Source organism: Biomphalaria glabrata, chromosome 7 (genome assembly GCF_947242115.1).
Source record: "Biomphalaria glabrata chromosome 7, xgBioGlab47.1, whole genome shotgun sequence".
Lineage (NCBI taxonomy): Eukaryota > Metazoa > Mollusca > Gastropoda > Planorbidae > Biomphalaria > Biomphalaria glabrata.
The window spans coordinates 8,107,150-8,131,452 of NC_074717.1; the positions used below are offsets into that span (position 1 = coordinate 8,107,150).

General features: G+C 37.4%; 1 protein-coding gene across 4 annotated transcripts in view; it reads left to right on the top strand.

Annotated features, from left to right (window-relative positions):
- Positions 1–24,303, top strand: part of LOC106067792 (calbindin-32-like) — a 189,053-nt gene that overhangs the window by 93,987 nt on the left and 70,763 nt on the right. For all 4 annotated transcript variants that reach the window (XM_056035416.1, XM_056035417.1, XM_056035415.1 and 1 more), the window contains exons 3-4: positions 240–325; positions 15,784–15,873. In XM_056035416.1, the coding sequence (XP_055891391.1) occupies positions 240–325; positions 15,784–15,873 (176 nt within the window). The remainder of the gene's footprint in view (positions 1–239; positions 326–15,783; positions 15,874–24,303) is intronic.

Consider the following 24,303-nt stretch of genomic DNA (forward strand, 5'->3'; position numbering starts at 1 on the left):
CAACTTTTCTTTAATTAGGCTAGCTCAAGTAGTTTATAGTGAGTGTGTCACCACCTCTGTAAGTGTGTGTACTTATGTGTGTGTGTATAAGTGTGTGGTGTGTAGTGAGTTCTACCAATGATTCCACTTCTGTCCAGATTGTCTGTCGGAATGTTTAGTTTGGTAATTTAAGTATCCAGTGCAGACCAATCAATAAAACTAATTTAGTGACATGTCTTTACCCCTTTCTCTCTTTCCAGGCAATGGTTACATCGAGGGCTCTGAACTTGACCAGTTCCTGTATGAGCTAGTGACCAGTGTCAATACCCAGGATGTCGGGCCAGAGGTAAGGCTGACTGATGACCCAAGCGTTAGATGATTAGTGTTTGTCTAATGGGTGGATTACATGTTTCTTGTTTGAGAAACTACCTCCTCCCCCCCTTTTATCTCACACTCTCTCTCTCTTTCACACATAGACACACTTTCTCTCTCTCTCTCTCTCTCACACACACTTTCTTTGACACACAAACTTTCTGTCTCTGTCACACACACACACTTTCTCTCTGTCTCAAACACACTATCTCTCTCTCTCTCCCACATACGTACTTTTTCTTTCTGTCTCAAACACACTTTCGCTCTCTCCCCCCCCACACACTTTCTCTTTCACACACAGACTTTCTCTCTCACACACATTTCTCTATCTCTCTCCCACACACACACTTTCTCTCTCCCACACACACTTTCTCTATCCCACACACAATTTCTCTCTCCCACACACACACTTTCTCTCTCCCACACACACACTTTCATTCTCCCACACACACTTTCTGTCCCACACAAACACACTTTCTCTCCCACACACTTTCTCTCCCACCCACACACTTTCTCTCTCCCCACACACACTTTTCTCTCTGTCTCCAACACACACACACACACTTTCTCTCTCTCACATACACACACTTTCTCTCTCACACACACACTTTCTCTCTCTCACACACTTTTTCTCTCTCACACACATTTGTTTCTCTCTCTCCCACACACACACTTTCTCTCTCTCCCACACAAACATTTCTTTCTCTCCGACACACATATTTCTCTCTCTCTCTCCTTCACACACACACTTTCTCTCTCACCCACACACACACTTTCTCTGTCTCTCACCCACACACACACTTTCTCTTTCACCCACACACACATTTTCTCTCTCTCTCTCACCCACACTCACACACACTTTCTCTCTCTCTCCCACACACACATTTCTATCTCTCCCACACACACATTTCTCTCTCTCTCCTTCACACACACACTTTCTCTCTCACCCACACACACACTTTCTCTCTCTCTCACCCACACACACTTTCTCTTTCACCCACACACACACTTTCTCTCTCTCACCCACACACACACACACTTTTTCTCTCTCTCCTTCACACACACACTTTTTGTCTCTCTCTCCTTCACACACACACTTTCTCTCTCACCCACACACACACTTTCTCTCTTTCTCACCCACACACACACATTTCTCTATCTCTCTCCCACACAAACACTTTCTCTCTCACCCACACACACACTTTCTCTCTCACACACATTTCTCTATCTCTCTCTCTCACACACACACACTTTCTCTCTCTCTCTCTCTCTCTCTCTCTCTCTCTCTCTCATCTGACACACAATTTCTCTCTCTCTCCCACACTCTTTCGCCCTCTCTTCTTCTCGGCCTCTTTTTCTCTAATTCTGCCCTCTGTGGACACACGTTTTATCGACTCTGTTGTTGTTTTATTTTCCCATGGAAGTATCAACGTAGTGCCTCATCCTTTCCATCTATTTTTCTTTTGTCTCCATGTCCTGATCAGGACATTAAAGGACTTCATTTTGTTTTTCTAAATGATTTCTTTAAGAGCTTACTTTTTTATATTACAAAGCTTATATCAACTCTGTCTGTCTGTCTGTCTGTCTAGTAAAAAAGTTTCTACACGTTATGTCTCGGACACTTAATCTGGGATTAAGCTGAAATTTTGCAGTTATTTCTTTGCATAGTAACACGGGAATAAATAAAAAAAACAACAACAAATAGTTAATTAATTATTGGTAATTAATTTTTGAGTTTGGTATCTCAAACAAGGGGAATAAAACTGTACTTGACTGAAGTAGTGGTATAAACTGAATTAGTTCCCTCTATAGGTCGACGACTGAGTCTTACATGAAATACGACGAGATTATAGATACAATATATAACTCTACAATCTTCTATGTTCATAAGGACTTAACTAGCAGAGTGGTTAAAATGTTAGCTTGAGGAGGCTTGAACCATGAGTTCGATTTTAGGTTAATCCCCCTTCTTTAAAAAAAAAGTTTTTTTTTTATTGTTAGTCTAGATCAGGGGTTCTCAACCTGTGGGTGACGATTTGGCAGGGGTCGCCTAAGACCATCGAAAATATGGATTGTTATTGTCTACTCTTCTATTTTTTTATGTGTGTGTGTGTCGGGGGGGGGGGGGGGTCGCGGCAGAGTTGAGATTTGTAAAAAGGGGTCGCCGAGCTTAAAAGGTTGAGAACCGCTGGTCTAGATCTATTACAAATTTAATTACATGACTGATCCAAACTAATATATACAACTATGCATAATATAAGTTGTTTTTTTATTTTAAAGTAATTTGTTTTATTTTCTTGTTTAGCTTTTCTGTTTTTCCAGTAGACTGTAAATGGAAAGAATGCTATATTAATTTCGTTTTGTCTTCAGCGAAAAAATGCAAACAAAATACAACTATGTAGAATAATAAAGCGAAGGTTTTGGAGTCAGAAGATTACGGAAGTGTGATTTTATATCATTTCGCGGACCCAACAGTGACCTACTTATTTTGTCACATATGACACAGAAAAATAAAATAGCTGTATTATCTTTTTTTTTCATCATATATTTCTTTTATCTCATCTTTCTTTTACATTTATTAGGGCAGGTTGTCATCTTTTTTTTTATCTGTCGCGACAACCCAATGCTCTGATTTTAAGAGACCTATTAAAACAATATTATCCTTTTAGTTTTCTTACAAATATCAGCCCTGATCCTCAGTTGGGGTCGGATTAATGATAAGGCACACAGCTTTACACATTTTTTTTAAAATTTAATCCCCTTAAGTTGTTACTAAATTAAACATTTTAGTATCTTTTTTTAAATTTCAACTAATGTAGTATCGGATAATAATTCGTAACGTGAGCTTATTTCTCTTGATTATATTGAACAATGAATTCTTTGTAATATAAACATTGTCCAACTTTGTAAAACCAAAGTTCTGTTGGATGTGTGGCTGGAAGTCCGAAAACCCCTTGGCCAAGACTTACGTTTCATATTTTTAAAAGATTCAATGGCAGGTTTTACTTGCTAAATACAGTAACATATTGCATCTTTTTTTTTTATATTGGGAGACATTATCTTCCTAATCCGAAGATTGATTAAGATTGTAGAACTAGACGTTTTATGGAGACCTCATCATGACCTACATATTACATCGCATCTTCCAGAGATTCTGTATCAGGTCGGTGATGAATCAATGTAGGCATCGTTTTATACATACACAATACACTTTATATCATCATCATCATCTAACTCCATTTGAGTGAGGGCTTGAGAGACTCAAATCCTCTCTTGCAAAAGCCCTGGATAGAAACCCTGCTTTTTGCGTAGTGCATACATGTCACCATACAGGTCGAGAATTTTTGGTTTCCCAGGCCTGTCGAGACGAAGATCAGCAAGTCCTGGGCAGTCAAACAGAATATGAGGCACGGTTTCCTCTTCTTCCCTCTTCTTCAGCGAGGGCACCGTGAATCGAAATTTGGCCATAACCGTGAGAAATATGAGCCAACAGGACAGTGGCCTGTCCTGCACTGTGCTATAACAGCTTGCACAGGCCTGGACAGCCTCCACCACGGGGAAGTGCGGTCAGGGCGCCTCATGCGCTCCCAGACTCCAAGGGGTTTTTGGGACTTGTCCCAGCACTCAAACCACTTTTCCATTTCTGTTTTTTTGAATTATAGCCAGAGCATGATGAAAGCTTACAGCCAGTTTGGTGGGTGGAAATTGCCCTCCCTGGTGGGCCAAGGAGTCTGCAATAGTGTTAACTTTATCTTATCAATTTGGTTTAGTGATAAAACGTTACTGGTTACTAATGATTAAAATAATTTAAACAGCGAATATCAGAAGTATCAAGAAGTGAAAAAGATGTAAAAGAGTTGTATATTAAACTTAAAAAATGGAAACATCTCAAGACATATCTTTCTTCTTTCTCAGTGATCAGAGAGTTTAAATGTCTAATCTTGATTCCCCGGGGGGTTGTATGTATCTCTTCAGCCAAAGAGCTAAATCCAGCGATCGATGGGATGGTTAAGGGGGGCGGGGGAGGTCAATGGTAAAAAATGTTGGGCCTGTAATTTGAACTGCTTGATTAGACTCCAAGGGAGACTACATCAGGCAGAAACCGTGTTAATTACCTCCCCTTGTATATCTGCGATTCCCTCCCTTCTCTTTTTTTTTGCATTCCTATAAAAGTGCCAGACTCGACCCCCCAGAGCTTGACTGTATATGTTTTGAATCAATTTGAGAGGGACAAGTGTAGCAAATAAACACAAAAAGCTTCATTCCATCTGTGGCACGGTGATATATGTTTTATACAGTCTTTTATCCTCCTACGCTAGAATACTAACAATTAAAAAAGACTGACTAAGCCTAGTGTTACAGTGTGTGAGTGTGTGTTTTTGCGTGTGAGTGTGTGCGTGTTTCTGATGTAATCATGAGTACAAGTTGACGAATACTTTGGTTGCGTAAGTTGACTAGATTCTGAAGTATCCACGAGGAAGTGTAAGCTTATACGGTTCTAAATAGGAAAGTGAAAGCAGAAGTAGGAAGAACAAATGAGGAGACTGGTGACAGTTAAACGTGTATTATTTTAGAAGAACTTATTATCTTGTTTAAATTATCATTATCCCGCTTGATGGACGACTGCATGCCAATGAAGATCTTCTTTGGCGAGCTTAATAGGTAGACGGTGTAACAGAGGTACCCTCCGTAATTGCTATAAGATCAACTCAGACGCCCTTAGCTCTCCCTGGTTTAGAGGAAAAAAGCTGGCAACAGATTGAGAGCTTTCATAAAAGGCCGCGGGACACACATCTGAGACCCATAAAAAATCTCTTATTGAAGACAGACCCAGAAGTCGAAAAGAAAACTTAAAAAGACCGCCGACGGACAACGACTTTGTCTGCATTAGGTGATTGAAACTATGCAGGTCGCAACTGGGTTTGAGTTGTCATGTGAAACAATGCACTCATCCTTAATCTTCGAAATCAAAGACATTGCCATTATAATTTCCCTTTGTGTTTCTAAATATATCTACATTGAATTTGAAAGCCTTGTATATACTGTTCAGAAAAGTTATGAATTCAATATGACTACAACCGAGACCAACTGTTATAAAAGGCCTGAACACTGACCTGCAGCGTCACTACCTGTGGGCAGTTGCCTCGTCACAGGTCTGTACGACGTGGCAACGAGCTATTGGTCTAAACTGCCCACAGGTTGTGACGTTGCAGGTCAATGTTGAGGCCTTCTGTAACGAATGGTATCGCTACAACGGAGATCAACTGTTATAGATGGCCTAAACACTGACCTGCGACGTGACAACACGCTATTGGTCTAAACTGCCCACAGGTTGTGACGTTGCACCTCTCGCTACAACGGTTGAATGGTGTTTGTTCCGTATTTCTGCCATGTCACGTGGTAGTGTTGTTTACATGAATGGCCTCGTTGATTTCAGTGTTAGACTACTTGAATATGATAATAGTCTAGATCTAGACAACTATCTTTATATATAATTCTCTTCTTCCCTAATCAGGTCACACGAGAAGTAAATGGGAAGATCACTTCTGCGGATAGTCACCCCACGAAAAAAAACAAGAGGGGGGGGGGGAGAACACGTTTTCACAGCTCGCTACGGATGGCTGCGCGCTGGACTGTCAAACCCTGCCCGCTCCCATCCCATGCGGGAGGTTTGGACTAGGAAGTAAACTATCGTCAACTCTGAAGGAACATCCGAAACATGTGAAACATTTTACAAACACTAAATAGCAGGGCCGGACTTAAGCCTTGTGGGGCCCTATTCGAAACGGATTTCGCGGGGCCAATTGGGTAGGGAAGCGGACAATAAGTCAAATTTAAGAGTTTGTATTAGAAAATAAATTCGTCTATGCCTTTTATTAATTCTTTACTACGTACACAATTACTTTACGAGCCTTGCGTGTAGCGAAGCCATAAAGTATATCATAATAATTCTGTTTCTCACATAGATCCCGCTCAATAGCAAGAATTACCTAATGTTTGAGAATTGTTGACCTCAAGTAATTCTACATTAGTTTGAGGCGCGAGAAGCTTCTTTCACCTGATTACACAATTACCGCTAATGCATAATGCCGTTTTTATTAATAGCGCTTAGGATTGACGTTTTCCATATTGAATGACACCCCAAAATGACAATTTTTTCTATGTATTTCCGTATATTTTAAGGACTTTTTCGTATATTTGCAATTTCGGGAGATTTCGAGGAGCTCCTGGTAAATCGACAGGAGTGTGCGGGAAATCTGTTTTAAGTTATGGTTTAATTTAATAATTTATACACCTTGAATTAGCGCGGGTTCCATGAAAGTGTGGATCCTTCGTTCACATAGGTTGCAGCGGCCTAAGACCGGCCCTGCAAAATAGCGGCGAATGCTATGCCGCCGGTCGACTAGTAAGTAATAAAAAAACATGTTGCGATAAGTCACAGGCTGATATGATTATTTAGTAGATCTACTAGATCTGGGCTAGTATTAGATCTAGGTCTACATCTTATCATAGGAAGACATTGCCATTATTGTCATGTATAAGATCGTAACCACGTGACTTTTAAAAAGGTAGGTCAGAGATTCGAAACAACCCCATTGGAATAGCTGTCTGGGGCTATAAGTCAACGCTAGTACTGTGGCTGGTACTTTAGACGTTAATTCTTACTCTTGTACTAATCCATGGTAACTTACAATTCAAACTGTGTTAATCCATGGTAACTTACAATTCAAACTGTGTTAATCCATGGTAACTTACAATACAAACTGTTGTTAATTCATGGGCTACATCGCAAGCCCTAGCACCTAATCGTATGTACAACGAAGCCCGAAAACTACAGGTTCTTGTGTGTGTTTGTCCCTAAAGGCAGTAAGTGAAAATTGTATTTTATGGCCGAGTTATTGTGAGTTGTTTAGAAATTATATTTTTTGAAGCTTAATAACAACTTTAATGTTTAATGTAGTTTTTAAATACTTAATTACCATGTTAAAAGAATGTTAATTGGTCAATCCATAATAACTTGCACTTGCACACTTAAACAAAAAACCTTATGTAATAAATTTAAAAACTACTCAACCACTGTAGATCTATTATTCATATTCTAATTTATATTTTATTAGTCGACTCGCGGTGTAGTTATCTTTCCATGACTTCTGCGTGGTGTCCCGCATTGTTGGGCCACGAAGAGAATTATATATATATAGATTGTTATTGAGAAGCTCCATAAGTTTGAATTTTTGTTTTAAAGATTCAATGGCAGGTTTGACTTGCAAAAAAAAAAAAAAACGGAAATATATTGCATGAATATATGTTTGGGATATTGGGAGACATTTGTTAAGATAGTAGAACTAGACGTTTCCATGGAGACCCCACTATGACCTAGATATTACATGTTCCAGAGATTCCGTATCAGATCGCTAATGAAGCAGTGTAGGTATCGTTTTGTACACAAAATATTTATTACAATAATCAAAGTTTGATGTCCAAAGGCGAAACGTTATAAATAAATTAATCCAATTTCTGCTTCATCCTATTTATAATCTTTGATTATTTCCTCTTGGATCGGGGTATTTGATAACTTGATTACTTGGTCTGGATATGTAGCCACAGCAATACTGGGTTAGTCGTGTTTGTTTTTTTTGTTCACACTAGACTACGATGAGCCAAGCAACCGGAAACGCCAATTTTCTCGTGCATTGCTGGCTCCGAATAGACAGCCTTAAATAAGATTATATTAAGCTTATACATTTTTAATGCAATATTAAATTATTGTTTAAAAATATGATTCAAGGGAAGCAATCCCGAACAAAGAGTTTTACAGGTTTATTTCACAAGCCCTAATCTACAGGCTTCTTTCATTGTTTGAAAATGTGTCTGTTTTCTCTTTAATTGAAACGTATTATATAATTAAGTTTTGTAGATTTTCTAATCTTTTTTTTTTTAATAATCCTAGCATGTTTTTACTTATCCTTTAGATCAGTGATGCCCAAAATACGGCCCGCGGGCCAATTCCGGCCCGAGAAGTTGTTCCATCCGGCCCACCGATAAGTCGGCACAAAGTATAGAAAATCCCCCCCCCCTTTTTTTTCTCCAAAAAAAAAAAAAAAAAGGTTGAAAAATGTATCTTTACCTACATTAGGCCCCTCATTTGTTCTCGAATGGATTGGTCCCTTGACCTTTAACATTTCTGAATGAAGAATCTACTCGGAAAAGTGATATGATCATTACTTGTAGAACATGATAAACCAACATGTTTGTTTATAAAGAAAGTGGAGTTGTTTATAAAAAAAACAACAACATATAAACGGCATTATGAAACAAATATGGGCGGCATTCTTGATTTGAGCCGTGAATAAAAGATTGTTTACCTACGGGTACTAGATCCACGGGCTTCTAATCAAATAGTTTCAGGTTTGTGTCATTTCGTGTTTGAATCTTTTCGTTGATGTGGCCCGCGACACAAGTGTTGGAAATTAAATGGCCCGCAGGACGAGTAAGGTTGGGCATCACTGCTTTAGTTGATCAATTGAATCGTTGAGGCAACACACAAGATTCACCGACCTTATCCTCCAATTTTACTATATTTTTTCCCATGAAGAGAATTTCTTTCAACGACAGGCCGGTCCATTCTTTTATGTTGTCTTACCATCGCTTCCTCTGTCTGCTTCTTCTTTTTCCTGGTACTGTTCCCTTAAGGAAGGTCTTCGAGAGCCCTAAGGACAATGATTATGGCCATAAAGTTTTGAGTTGCGTTTTTTAGTCAGTGGTTTGCAGGTCACCCCATTGCCGTTGTGATCTTGTTTATAATATAGCTCGTGGCTCAATCTGTTTGTGCCTGTATTGAGGGAGCGGTGGCTGAGTCGTCAATCGCTTGTCTTCTTAGCCGAGTTTCCCGGGTTCGAATAATAATAACCTACACTGAATATATCACACCTTATACTTTGGATGGGATTATTTGATCGGATTATTAGGAAACAAAGCCTGTATAAGGGAAATAACTCCCCACTTACAACTGTATCTCTTCATAATGTAGAAGTCAATTTATTACCAATAATTAATTGACTAATTGTTTTTTGTTTTTAAATTGATTCGTGTTTTGTTATGTACAATAAATAATTGTTTGAATGGGACGATACCCTATATATTTAGCCGTATTTGTCAACACAGAAAGATTAATTTCCCTTGTTGTTATAAAACAAAATTAATAATCACAGCAATCAATTAACTAATTTTTTTTTATTTATGTTTTGTCTATGCCAATGAACAATTGTGCAAATGTTCAACTTGATCCGAGAACAGGTGTGGGAGAAATAACGTGTACAAACTTTTTACCAGACAGACAGACTGACAGACAGACATAAAATTTATATAAGCTTTGTGAATACAGACGTTACTTCAAAAAAGAGGATGATGAACTTAAGATTATCATATAATAGCAATATAAAATACTTTATAATGTATAATTAAAAGTTAGATGATATCTTACGTAACAAATTGACCTTTTATAAAGTCTAAACAAATTCTTTTGGCTCGTGTGACAGATTTCTTCAATACAAACTTTAAAAAAAAAACAAAAAACTTCTGATCTATTTTCATGTGGTTCATTAGTAAAGTGGGTGTCTGGAAATTAAGGCACCGGAAAATTAGGCACTCTTTAAGAGCGACCTTAATTTTGAACCTAATTAAAGTTTTAACATATATTTTATCCTTAAGCTAAGATAAATTGGACCTAAAAGACAATGTTGACATTTGTTCGTGTACGAATGTGTGTCTATGTAGGGAGCGTCCTGGAATAAGAGGCGCCCCTGCAACGCCAGTGAATCTCTGTTCAAGTAATCATTTTATATTGAGGGCACCCACTCTCTACTCCATTTCTATGACGTCGTTTACTAGCCTGGTTTGAGACTAAAGATTTGAAAACCTTATGACGTCATTTGCTACTCTTAAAGACTAAAGATAAAGAACACAGTATTCAGGAGATTCTACCGACAGGACAAACTTTTCTTTTAAAAATTCATTTATCATTGGCCGCCTTCAATCGTAAGACCACTATGGCCGAGACCAATCGTCATAGAAGGCCTGCATACTGACCTGGAACCTGGTGCGTGTAAACGAGCTAATGGTTGGTCTTCACTGCCCACAGGTTGCAACGTCACGGGTCAGTTTCCAGGCCTAACATGACTTTTGGTCTCCATTGACCTCCTATTAGTCTGTCTGGTAAAAGGTGTGTACACGTTATTTCTCCCACACCCATTCACGGATCAATTTGAAACTTTGCACATATATTCGTTTGTATAGACAAGAAGTGAATCAATAACCAAAAAAGTAACCAATTAGACCAGCGGTTCTCAATCTTTTAAGCTCTGCGACCACTTTTTACAACCCCCCACTCTGCCGCGACCCCCTCCACACACACATATACAGCAATAGAAGAATAGACAATAACAATCCATATTTTCGATGGTCTTAGGCGACCCCTGGCTAATCGTCATTCGACCCCCAATGAGGTCGCGATCCTCAGTTTGAGAACCCCTGAATTAGACAATTAATTCCTGGTAATTATTTTGTTTAATAGCAACAAGGGAAACCAATCTTTCAGCATCCACAGGAAAGGATAAATTTGTTGGGTTTAGTCCCCTTAAATAATTGTTAACGCTATTTCTCCTTCTCCGATCAAGTTCATACTTTAAACAATTATTTATTGGAACTAACAAAACATGAATCAATTTGTTATTAAAATTCACTTAATTAATAAATCATCGGTAATTAATTATTTTGTTTGATATCTAATAAGGGAAATAGCTTGTACATTCTTGATAGTTATAGTTTTAAGGACGGAGTTCTCCCCCCTCCCCCTTTTAGAAAAGCCTTACTTTTTCTTCCATTTTTTTTCTTTTCTATCGTCTCCACATTTCAACACATCGCTTTCTTTTCTTTTTCCCCCTTATTGTAAATATATCTCAAATCAAAATTAAAAAAAAAAAAACATTTTTAAATAAATACAAAGCTTTTCTCAGACAGACAGATAGACAGACAGTCAGTCAGACAGAGTTAGTTGATGTAAGCTTTGTAAAAATCTATATGTAAACAACGAGCACCAATGCTGTGATAATCTGAATTTGAACAATTCCCTAATGGAACGTTCCAAAATGAAATGCAGAGTTCATAATAAAAACAATAATAACACTTATGTATTTAGGACGTGGAGATAGAAATTGTATTTTTGTTAAAGAACTTTCTACCACTAAATCTATAGCATACGTGAAATTGGTTCATATACAATAACAACGCCATGACATCTGCTAGCCGGAAGTTACGTAGACAGACTGCTTGTCTAGACAAATGATCAGCGAATCGAAATAGACTGTTAGATTAAGGTTATCATTCACTTATTTGAGGAAGGGGAGGGGTTGTTGTTTTTTTCCAAATAGGTCTGAAAGGAATCGGCACACAATCCATCTTTTTTGTTCTGTTGTTGGAAGCAGCAAAACATTTTCCACTAGATTAACAAAGCGAAATAAAAATAACATCCTTTTTTTTTCCTCAAAAATAAAAAGTATAAATGAACAACAACAGCAAACAAAATAATAACAAAGATAACAAAAAGCAGCTGAATGTCAGAAAACAACAATAATCTCATGAACGTAGCCCGTGTGTTGAATCAAGATTGACTGAATTTTTCTATCTGGATATTATACACATACTAAAGATATAGAAATGTATCAACCCAATGCTCACAAAAAATAAAGCAAACTTGGTTACCACCTAAAACTACCAGAGACAAAACATCTGATGCTCTACGCTGTAGTCACATTTTCCACAATGGCTCTTTTGTCCCTATTATGAGCTTTGGACTGTGGTCTCGATGGTCCCAAGTTTGAACCCTGCATGCTTTAATCCTATTCGACCAGTGGGAGGCTTGAGCTAGGAATAATCTTCAATTGTAAAAGAACACCCAAGTCTACTATTACAAACAATAAAAGTTCACAGAAATAAGATTATCATCTTGGTGGTAGAAGAAAAGTACAATTTTCATTTTTTTATGATCTCGTATGAAGATCTTCGCTACAAAAAGCCGAATTGACTCAAGCACGAGTTGGTTGGGTCTAGTGTAGTTCTGCTACTTTTGCTCAAGGTTTTTTGGCTGCTCATTTTTTTTTTTTGCTGGCGGCTTTCCTCTTTCTCTCGTAGCTTGAAATACTCACGGCTTCACACCAAAACAAGTGATCATGGTTTAACATTTCCCAGTCAAAGGAGTTGATACCGCATTCCTTAATGGAGCGCTTGTGAGTATCTTTGCGTCTGATGTGTTGACCCTCGAGAAGGCTTCACGGTTCCCCAAAAACTACAGTTACCAAAGAGACTTACGTAGTAAAGCTCATTTTTTAGTTGACAACAGCAGACTTTCAGTTCATCGCCCGATTGGGATTACGTAGTTTTGTCTTTACCTTTTTTTTTCCCCCTATATCTTTCAGAAGGTTTTGTTAGCAGTAGTGTAGTAGGGTCCACTTGGACCCAGGGTCAACGATAAAATGCAAAACTTTCCCTTCTCCCTCCAAGAAACTAGAAAATTGAATAAGTCAAACAAAAAAATAAAGTCATTCCGTAACGATCACTCAGTCAACAGATTTATAAAAAGACATTCCAATGTCAAAGTGATTATGGTCAGGGTAGAACTGTGGGCGTCAATTTTCTGATAATATATAACGCCAAGGCTTTCATCTCATTTAAAGAGATGAAATACATTCATTCCACGCCTGAAGTATGCCAGCAGCAGCAGTGTCTTTACACTGAATTCAGTAACGACTTCTTACAAATAAAACTGTCGTGACATTTCACCCTAGTAATGTCTTATAAGTGTGCAACGAACAAGTTTAAAAAGTGCTTGTAGGGTTTTATTTGACTTGGGCTTGTTCAAAATGAACTCCATCGCGCCATTGTTGCTACACCACTGACTGTATATGGCACAATTATTTGTTTCATTTTCTTTCCTTCTCTGTTTATCTTTTTAAATTACATTGAAACCGGAACTATTGGAAACTGAATGTAAACAAGGAGCAGATCACTGTGATTAACTTCATTCAAGAGTAATTCCCTTGGATGATTTTCACAGAAGTTAAACCATTTACGCGAAACAAACATGATGGTATAATCTGTTCCAGACCAATTTTCTAGCCTCGTAGATTGGGTTCAGATGATTAAAGGTCAAGATGTCTTGGTTGTTGTTGTTGTGCAGAAATGTAAAAAAACAACAACAACGCTTTCTGTTCATGCCAGAAAAATAAAATTCTGAATTTTGTAATGGCTGAGACAAAGTCATGTAATTTTTTTTTTCATAGTTGGCACAAAGCTACCATGTAAGCTTTAACTGTGCAACTAACCGACCAAACGGAATAAGAGGGACAGTTGGTTTGATAATAATGAGTATTTTTATACTTAACTTGTAAGTTTCAGATCTTTCTTCAGATTCTTCGGACACTAGGTCTTGACCACTCTTCCTCTAGGACAGCAGGGGGACTATCTTGTTGACAGTTCGGAGCGCATATCACACGACCAGTTGTCCAATTGTTTTTTCGCCTGTTGTACTATAAGTGAACAATGTTATTATGCAGATTGCCATTAAGCGGACTAAACTGAATAAAAAAAAATATATTGGCGACATTGTGTCAGATATATTGAATTAAAGTTGTTTATAATGTAACTGAGTTTATTGAGTCAATGTTGATGTCTTGAAATCTTTCTTATTGTTGTCTGCCTGTTTTCATTGCATTAGCGAGAGTGCTAGATAGGCGATAAATTCTCTCGAGTGTGTCATCAAATTAATACTTGGAAAAAATACAAATGGTGAATTCCAATAATACAATGATCCAGACTCTGTCGAAGGATATATTTGTTATGGTAATTCACGCCATTGCACAAAAATTATTGTGAAATGTAAACAATGTCTGATTTAAGTAGAAAAAGTTCATCTCTCCGACCTTGCGATCTATAGGGCAGATGATGTAAAGGTCATCTGTTTCTGTGGCCCAAGGTTAACGAGTGTGTCATGTGGCGACCAACCGCCTTTAATTTTCCCCAACTAATGTCAAAAATCCCGAATTTAAAATCCCAGTCTTCAGCAGGATTCGAACCCGGGACTCCGGTTCGGAAGCCAAGTGCTTTATTGCTCAGCCACCGCGCTTCCTATTTCTTATTTAACGAAGTTTATTATAACAACGTATCAACGTACATTATCATCATGGCTTATCATCATCACTTTTATTATCATGTGTTATACATTTGAGTTATCATCATGTCTTATCTTTATGACCTGTTGACTCATAATCTTGATTTATCATATCGACTTATGACTCATTATGGATTATCGACTTAGATTATCATCGAGCTTTATCATCTTAAATTACCATCTCGTCTTATCGCTATGACTTGACTTGGTGGATTATCATTTTGATTTTTGTTATCTATGTATGTCCGACCGTCTATCTATCTATCTATCTATCTATCTATCTATCTATCTATCTATCTGTCTGTCTGTCTGTCTGTCTGTCTGTCTGTCTGTCTGACTGTCTGTCTGTCTGTCTGTCCGTCCGTCCGTCCGTCCGTCCATCTATCTATCTATCTATCTATCTATCTATCTATCTATCTATCTATCTATCTATCTATCTATCTGTCAATCAATCATTGGTTATTTATGTCATTTTATCCTTACAATCAATCACCCACTAGAACTTTCAAGACCTTACCTTACACAATTAACTTTTGTCTTAAACTTAATTAAAATACAAATTAAAAGAATGCATCTCTCTAAAGGCCCAATCAACTTGTTTGGGGCCTGGAGTATAGCATTTCAACACACATGTCAGGGACCGCATCGCCTCAAAATAAATCGGCGATTTCAGTTCAGAGAAGCTGCCTCTGCCACTTCGTAATTAATACGTGCGCAGGGGCGTAGCTGGAGTTTCCTATCGTTCTGAGCCCCGGAAGGGGGGGGGGGCTCGACCTGCAATTTTGCGTAATATTTAATTTTTAAGTGGAGGCTTTGGGAGGGCGATTTTAGGGTTACACAACCGTACCGCAGAGGCTGTTGCTTGGACATCACCGAGTTATGTCGAGACCAATTGTTTATAAATTGGTCTTGGTTATATGCATTTCACGCTGTCTGTTTAACTAGTGAGATAAGAAGTCCATGAAGCGTCAAAGGGAGAGAATATATCACCAGGCTATTCTAACATTCTCCTGTCTGAAAGCTTTATGTATTCGTCTCTGTTTGGTTTAGGTGAGTAATTTGCAATGTCGTCTGCTGGTTTTTTTTTTTTGTTTTTTTTTCTGGATATGTCACACTGCCCTGCACCAACTCTCCACGTGGACACATCTGGTGGTGTTATTTTTCCCAACTTTGTTGTTTCTTAATCTTTTTTTTGTTTCCCTGACCAGGTGGTATCGCAAGCTGCTCTGAAGGAAGCCAAGGCATCGATACTAAGTGCCTTTGACGAAAACAAAGATGGGAAGATCGATATCGCTGAAGTAAGTATTCGACTACATTTCTTAATGTGGATTTTTCTTGATTAAGTTTAATAACCACTTGACTCTGTCTTTAAATGTTTTTTTGTTTTTTGATATCATAAGACATTTGAGACTCAAAGACAAGACACTTATTGAAGACAGACGCAGAAGACGAAAAGAAAATTTAAATAGATCGCCAGCGGACAACGGCTTTGTCTGCATGAGTTGCGATAAAATATGTAGGTCGCAACTGGGTCTGCGTCGTCACGTGAAACACGTCACTCATCCTTAATCGTCGGAATCGAAGACATTGCCATTAATAACATATAATTAAAGAGAAGCTTTCAAATCTCATTTCTTAATGTCAACAACATTAATGTCACACTAAGTTATTATGTTTAAGTAATAAATCTTGTGGGCACACTATTATGTTTATTATTTTCAAGGTATAAATATTTATCTCCTGTCATAAAATGAAAAGACTCATGAGACCCAATGCTCAATATTCTCAGTTTAAAGACGCTCAAGTCTGAGTTTAAATCTCTTTATGTGCCCATTTTCGTGTAAACACACTTGTTAGCTTATTTTTAGTGTAATAGGTTAAGGCACAAAGAAAGACACTTTTGTCTCAAACCATAACTGTTTAATATACACATAGCTTTTAAAAGACACGCATCTTATTTTTACAAAGCAAACACAATATCATCCTGTCTGTCTGGTACAAAGTATGTACATGTTATTTCTCCTACACCCACTCTCGGATTAAGTTGAAACTTCGCAAAATTATTCATTGGTACAGACAAGACATGAATCATTCGTATGTATTGATACAAATTAGTCAATTAATTACTGGTAATTAGTTATTTGGTTTAATACCAACAAGGCGTTCTCCCTCACGCATTCTCCGATCAAGTTGAAACCTTAAACAATTATTTATAGTGTACCTAGCAAAACATGAATCCTTTTTTAAAAATACCTAATAAGTCAATTAATTATTGGTAATTAATTATTTTGTTTGATATGTAAGGGAAATACGTGCACATTATTGATAGACGTAGTTTAAAAGGGCGGAGTTCTTCCCCATTAGATAAGCTTTTTTTTTTTAAAGGATATTTTGTATTTTGTTTTTTTATCCTTGAAGCTACAGACGTTCCTTCAGAAGATAAGAGAATTACGTCCAACACCAATCCATGCGTCATTCTAGTCGTGCATGTTAATTAGATACTTACTCTGATAGGTCATTGGTTTTCTTTGTCCGATTTAGGCAACCCGTTTCCCTCACTATGTCATTGTTATTGCTTTTCTTATCAGAAAATTAATCAACTAGTTAAAGATGTCTAGAATTTCCTTAAAAGCTATATTAAAAACATTATAGAAAATCAAATGCCAAAAAAAAAGAGTGTTAAACAAAATGAATCAATGCTGGTTTAATAATAAATTAAAGAAACATTATAACGACAACGAAAACCTATTTAGAACATTAAAAAAAAAACAAGGCTGAAAGAGTTTATAAAAAAGGATATTATAAAACTAAAGACCTAACCCAAAAAGTAAGCAGACAACTGCAGAGTGAATACATAAACAATGTAATATCTAAAGATAACAACAAAAACCTATTGGAATACATTAAGTCTAAGAAAATGGAAACAACAGACATAGCACCAATAAAAGGAGAAGATAACATAACACATAATGATAATAAAACTAAAGAAAAGATTCTTGACAAATAAAAGGAGAAGATAACTTAACACATAATGATAATACAAATACTTTGCATCAGCATTCTCAGCCCCAGGAGACAAAGACATATTACTTAATTTGAACCAAATAGACTTCTTCTTCTTCTTCTTCATCGTTCTCATTGTTATGTTGGAAGGTTCATATGACTAAACCAATACATGAGATGAACTGCGCAGTGGTTTCCAAATCAGGGAGCTCTCCATATAGTTTTCTTTCTATTGGGGTGATTTGGGGCCAATGTCTTATACGGGCCTCTTGGTAGAGAGAGCAGTTTTGGAGGACGTGGTCGGCATTTTCTGGTGATACTCCACATGGGCAGATTTCACTGGTTCCAATTTTGAGCTTCCGGAACATGTGTTGTCGCATTCTGTTGTGTCCGGTCCTGAGTCGAAAGATTAGACGTTAGTCTTGTCGGGATAGCTTATAGTAAGCGTCATCTTTCTTGTGATTTGGATGAGAATTCGTCCATTTCTCATTTATTTTATCTACAATTAATTTCTTCATTTCTTCTGGATAGAGTGCAGAGTTTACTTGTGAGTTTGTTCTCCCACTCTTGGCGAGTGTGTCAGCCTTCTCATTTCCTGCTAGTTGTATGTGAGCTGGTATCCATTGAATAACAGTTTTTTTTGCTGTTGTTGTTGAGCTTTGTAAGTGCTGTTCTGAGGTTTTTAACCAAATAGACAACATAGGAGATATAGTGGTACAAAAAAAGGGGATCCAAAAACTATTAACGAACATAGAACCGAATAAAGCATGTGGACCTGATGGTATTCCAGCTAGATTACTCAAAGAACTAAGCAATGAGCTAGCAGCAGTGTTCAAAATACTATTTCAGGCATCTCTTTACCAGGGCAGAGTACCAAAGGACTGGAAAGAAGCTAACGTCACCACCAATTTAAAAAAAAAGAAACAAATCTGACCCAGGAAATTACAGACCAGTATCACTAACCAGCATCACATGTAAAATCCTAGAACACATAATATATAGCAACATCATAAACTACTTAGACAAACAAAATGTCCTTACTCCATACCAACATGGCTTTAGGAAATATAGATCATGTGAAACACAACTAATAGGACTAATTGATGATTTTTCAAAGGTTTAAATAATAGTGAGCAAATAGATGCTATCTTACTAGATTTTTCCAAGGCTTTTGACAAAGTTCACCACCATAGTTTGCTTAAAAAATATAATATTTTGTCATTGATGGTCCATTACATCAGTGGATTCATGATTTCCTGATAGAGAGAGAATAAACTGTAACAATAAATGGTGCTAAATCAACACCAATAACAGTAAACTCAGGTGTACCTCAAGGAGCAGTCTTGGGTCCACTACTATTTTTAATTTACATAAATGATTTACCAAATAGCATTAGTTCAGGAACTAAAGTCGGATTATTTGCAGACGATTGCATAATATATAAAACAAAAATAACTCAATATACAGAAATTTTACAAAGAGAATAAGATGAATTACAGAAATTGAAATCAAATCGGATCATGTCTTTCCACCCAAAAAAATGTCAGTTATTAAGAGTAACAAATAAACCATAACAAATAAATACCACTTATCGTATTCATGGTAAACCAGTAACAAAGACTAAAAACGCAAAATACCTAGGTGTTATAATAAATGAAAAACTGTCATTAGCATTTTTCAAGAAACATCTACAAATAAGAGTCAGCCGGGAAAACCAATAACTTGGCAGAATTTAAGTCATTGATTAACATGCATGACCAGATTCACCTAGGGATACCCGTAGGACGTAAACATCTTCTTTTTTGAAGTAACGAACGTCTGTATTTTATAAGATAAGATAAGCTAGACGGCATTATTATTTGAAATGAATTTGTGTTAAAACAAATGTGAAGCACTTTGATTTAAATATATAACTTCTCTTGTCTCTTTGTTTCATATTTCAAATGTTAAGAAATCGCAATTAATTTCTTTTCACTATATGGATCATTAATATTAGACTCGCTGGATAAAATTGAAACTTGTATAGAAATATGAGCGCTTTAATTTATTTATTTTATTTTATTTGTCTGGCATACGAGATCTTGAGCTGTCTGGCATTTTATACGAAAAAAAAAAAGAATAGATCTACAGCTAAACACAACACATGACGATCTGAGCTCAACTCTCTCCTCTCAGGAGCCCTGATACTATGAAGCTCTCTCGTTTCTTTCTCTCTCTCTTTATGCCCTCCTTATTTCTCCCTCTCTTTCTGGCTCTAGCGTTAAATTTTGAAACAGGACACCCAAAGGCCTATCCAATATTCAAGCAATGTCGCTAAAAGGAAGTTCGCCCCATCCCTCGGAGGCGACAACCGTCAAACATCCTTTGGGATTCATATTGTCTTTCACTGTTTCTAAGCTTGTCGTATTCAGTTCAAATCTATAAACTTTTAGTTTAGGTTCTGTAAAGTCCCTACGTGTAGGTCCACTGTGACAGCGTAAACATAGAAGACATTCATATCTTAACACTACCACAAGATGAGTTCTTAATAGAAGATAGGGTAGAAAACAGAGTGAAGAAAAGGCAAGGTCTGATCAAAGGCTTGAACCAGAGACTTTCAGCTCAGTCACAGTGGTTAGATGGGAAACTAGGACCAGATCTCATGCGACTACACAGTGGGTCCTATTCCTCTGCAGGGCCGGCCTTAGATAGCTGGTGGCCCTAGGTGAAGTAAATTGGATGGCCTCAAATGAACTAGAAAACTAATAAAGAAATAGCGAAGAATAAAATGACGTAATTTATTTAGAACCAAGTGTACTCAGACAATAACACTGGGCACAAGTTTCACTATTTCTTCAAGTTTCACTATTTCTTCAAGTTTCACTATTTCTTCAAGTTTCACTATTTCATTTAGAACCAAGTGTACTCAGACAATAACACTGGGCACAAGTTTCACTATTTCTTCAAGTTTCACTATTTCTTCAAGTTTCACTATTTCTTCAAGTTTCACTATTTCATTTAGAACCAAGTGTACTCAGACAATAACACTGGGCACAAGTTTCACTATTTCTTCAAGTTTCACTATTTCTTCAAGTTTCACTATTTCATTTAGAACCAAGTGTACTCAGACAATAACACTGGGCACAAGTTTCACTATTTCTTCAAGTTTCACTATTTCTTCATGTTTCACTATTTCATTTAAAACCAAGCGTACTCAGACAATAACACTGGGCACAAGTCTCACTATTTCTTCAAGTTTCACTATTTCATTTAGAACCAAGTGTACTCAGACAATAACACTGGGCACAAGTTTCACTATTTCTTCAAGTTTCACTATTTAATTTAGTACCCAGTGTACTCAGACAATAACACTGGGTACAAGTTGCACTATTTCTTCAAGTTTCACTAGTTCATTTAGAACCAAGTGTACTCAGACAATAACTCTGGGCACAAGTTTCACTATTTCATTTAGAACCAAGTGTACTCAGACAATAACTCTGGGCACAAGTTTCACTATTTCATTTAGAACCAAGTGTACTCAGACAATAACTCTGGGCACAAGTTTCACTATTTCATTTAGAACCAAGTTTACTCAGACAATAACTCTGGGCACAAGTTTCACTATTTTATTTAGAACCAAGTTTACTCAGACAATAACTCTGGGCACAAGTTTCACTATTTCTTTTAGAACCAAATGTACTCAGGCAATAACACTGGGAACAAGTTTCACTATTTCTTCAAGTTTCACTTTTCTTCAAGTTTCACTTTTCTTCAAATTTCACTATTTCTTCAAGTTTCACTTTTCTTCAAGTTTCACTATTTCTTCAAGTTTCACTTTTCTTCAAATTTTACTATTTCTTCAAGTCTCAATTTTCTTCAAGTTTCATTATTTCTTCAAGTTTCACATTTCTTCAAGTTTCACTATTTCTTCAAGTTTCACTATTTCTTCAAGTTTCACTATTTTATTTAGAACCAAATGTACTCAGACAATAACACTGGGCACAAGTTTCACTATTTCTTCAAGTTTCATTATTTCTTCAAGTTTCACTATTTCTTCAAGTTTCACTATTTCTTCAAGTTTCACTATTTCATTTAGAACCAAGTGTACTCAGACAATAACTCTGGGCACAAGTTTCGCTATTTCTTCTCTAAAAAAATGTTTTGAGTGTTGTGTGAGGCCTCGCCAATCGGAGTTTGATACACCTAAGGCCGGCTCTGTTCACTGATTGACTGATCTAACATTTTCGTCAAATCCTAAGCTGACAAACAAATCTTGCAAAGAATAAATGACTGTCTGATTTACTGATAGAACAACATCGCTTTGCGTGGTGGGAAAGCGTGGTCGAGAGGCTAACTACGCATGAACTTGGCTTGGCTACCTATAAAGGGGGCTCGAGGTTCGACACCCGACTCGAGCAGAGTTGTGTTTACTGAGCTGCCGAAAGGCAGCACGGAAAACCTCTCCTAGATACCCCTCCACTGGTCCACAAATGAGACCATTGCCCTCTGAGCATGCTATAAGCATGAAACTAGATCTATATAAAAGCAATATTTTATTTTATTTATATTAATATTAGAATATACGGTTAGCATAATTAATGCACCGTCCAACCCCCACCCCCTTTCCAGTTCGCTATACAATACAGTGATACATTACTCACGTACAACAATTACAACTAACATTGCGATACCGAGACTCAAGGTCTGCAAGACAGGTCTCTTATCAACGTTCTTATTCTTACGACATTTCCCCAAGATCGATATTTGTTTTCAGAATCGATCTTGAAATAATTTAATGAAGCTTATTCTTGATGTCCTTGTCATTTTGATAATCGATTCCAGAAACTGGGTTTTCTATGTTGTCATTCATACTGAGCAGCCTCCCTCCGTGTGCGTTGAATTCTGGGTAGCTGTTTTTTTAATGTTTTGTTTTATAAAGTGATTCCTTTTTTCATATGCTGCCTTGTATTGAGTTATTGGGTGCTGGGTTTTGGGTTGAATTCTTTGATTCTTGGTTTATTAATAAAACATATTGACCTTACGCTGTCTTCGGTTGAATCGTTGGATCCTGGATTTCAGTTTAATTCTTCGATTCTGAGTTTTTTAATTAAATTTATTGATCTTATACTTTTTTCTGGTGTAGAATTTCAAATGATGAATTGATTTTTTAAAATTCTTGGTTTATTAATGAAACGTAATGACCTTGGACTGGAGTTCACGTCTGGCTCAGATATTGGTCCCGCAAACTACAAATGTCTTCAATGACTGGAAAATGGGCCAAAGCAAACAACTGGAGCCTAGACCACTAAGCTTCGGACAGGAGGGGCTTGTTGGTCCTGGATGGCCACCCACCTAGGAGTAGGAAAACACTGAATCCAAGCCTCTTTTGCCCGGCGGCTAAACCCATCTGAAATTGTCTAGTAGTGTTGTGCGTCGCACTTGGAACACTAAGGCCAGCAAAAGCGAACAAAAGCTCCCTTTGACCAGCCTGAAGTGCCACCCTGTCCAACGGGGGGTGAGACTCGGGGTTAAACTTAGAGTTTGTTATGCGTTCACTTTCAGTGGACACGGACACTCCGGGCTCAAGGACTAGAGACGCAGCCTAAGGCCGCACTACTGGGACCCCCGTCGTATTCATATACTATACAGGACACGCCACTTTATTTTTATTGTTTCGCTGCCCATTTGGCCTAGTCGTCCCCTCCATCGACCGTGTCCACCAGGGCGCCACGATGAGACAGGGCAGCAAACCCGGGGGCGGCTATACCCAAGCTTGGTTAAGGCTTCAGGATTCATTCAACGCTGAGGAAAGATCAGGGGCAGAATAGTCGACGCTGCTGATCCCAAACAGTATTTGAAGCATGTCGTCCATTTGGACATATCAACTGTGTGAAGAGGGGAAACTGCTGTGTGGGGGACATCGTTCTGACCATAGCTATTGCCCAAACTTTCTTTTCATTTCTAAGAAATGAAGAACAGTCGATCCGCCCCTGAAGGAGGCCAACGATTGACTTTGTCTACTAGAGTTTGTGTAATGAATGCTTGGTTTTGAGTTGAGTTATTTGATTTTGTGTGCTGTTTTTTTTTCTAGTTGAATTCTGTTTTACTTAGTTTATTAATTAAACTATCTACCATATATTGTCTTATTGTATTGAACTCTTGAATATTGAGTTTTGAGTTAAATTCTTTGATTCTGTTTTTCTTTTAGTTGAATTCTGTTTTACTTGGTTTATTAATTAAACTATCTACCATATATTTTCTTATTGTATTGAACTCTTGAATATTGAGTTTTGAGTTAAATTCTTTGATTCTGGGTTTATTAAAGGAACGTATTGACCTTTCGATGTTTTTTGCGTGTGTTCTTCAAAATAAAAATGTTGAAAGAAATGTCACGCTTTCACGCAGGGGAGACAAGTTTGGTTCGCCTCTCTGTTTTCCCGCTTTTTTTTTACTGTTCAAATATTCATAAAGCTTTGTGACAGTGTTTTCCTTTGAAGCAGTGTCTCTTCACGTGATGCTCGCGTGCTTGTGTGTACTTGCGTGCGTGTGTAGGGTGTTTGAATGTGAGATAAATAATAAAGTAGCCTGGAGACAATGCTTGAAATTATTGAGTAGTCTTCAGTGGCTTTTTTTTGTATTCAGTGTAGCACTATAGACCTCAGTGTTTCCCTAAGTGGGGTACGCGTACCCCCAGGGATGCGGGGAGACTTTGGAGGGGGGTACGCGTTGCATCTCATTAACTAAGC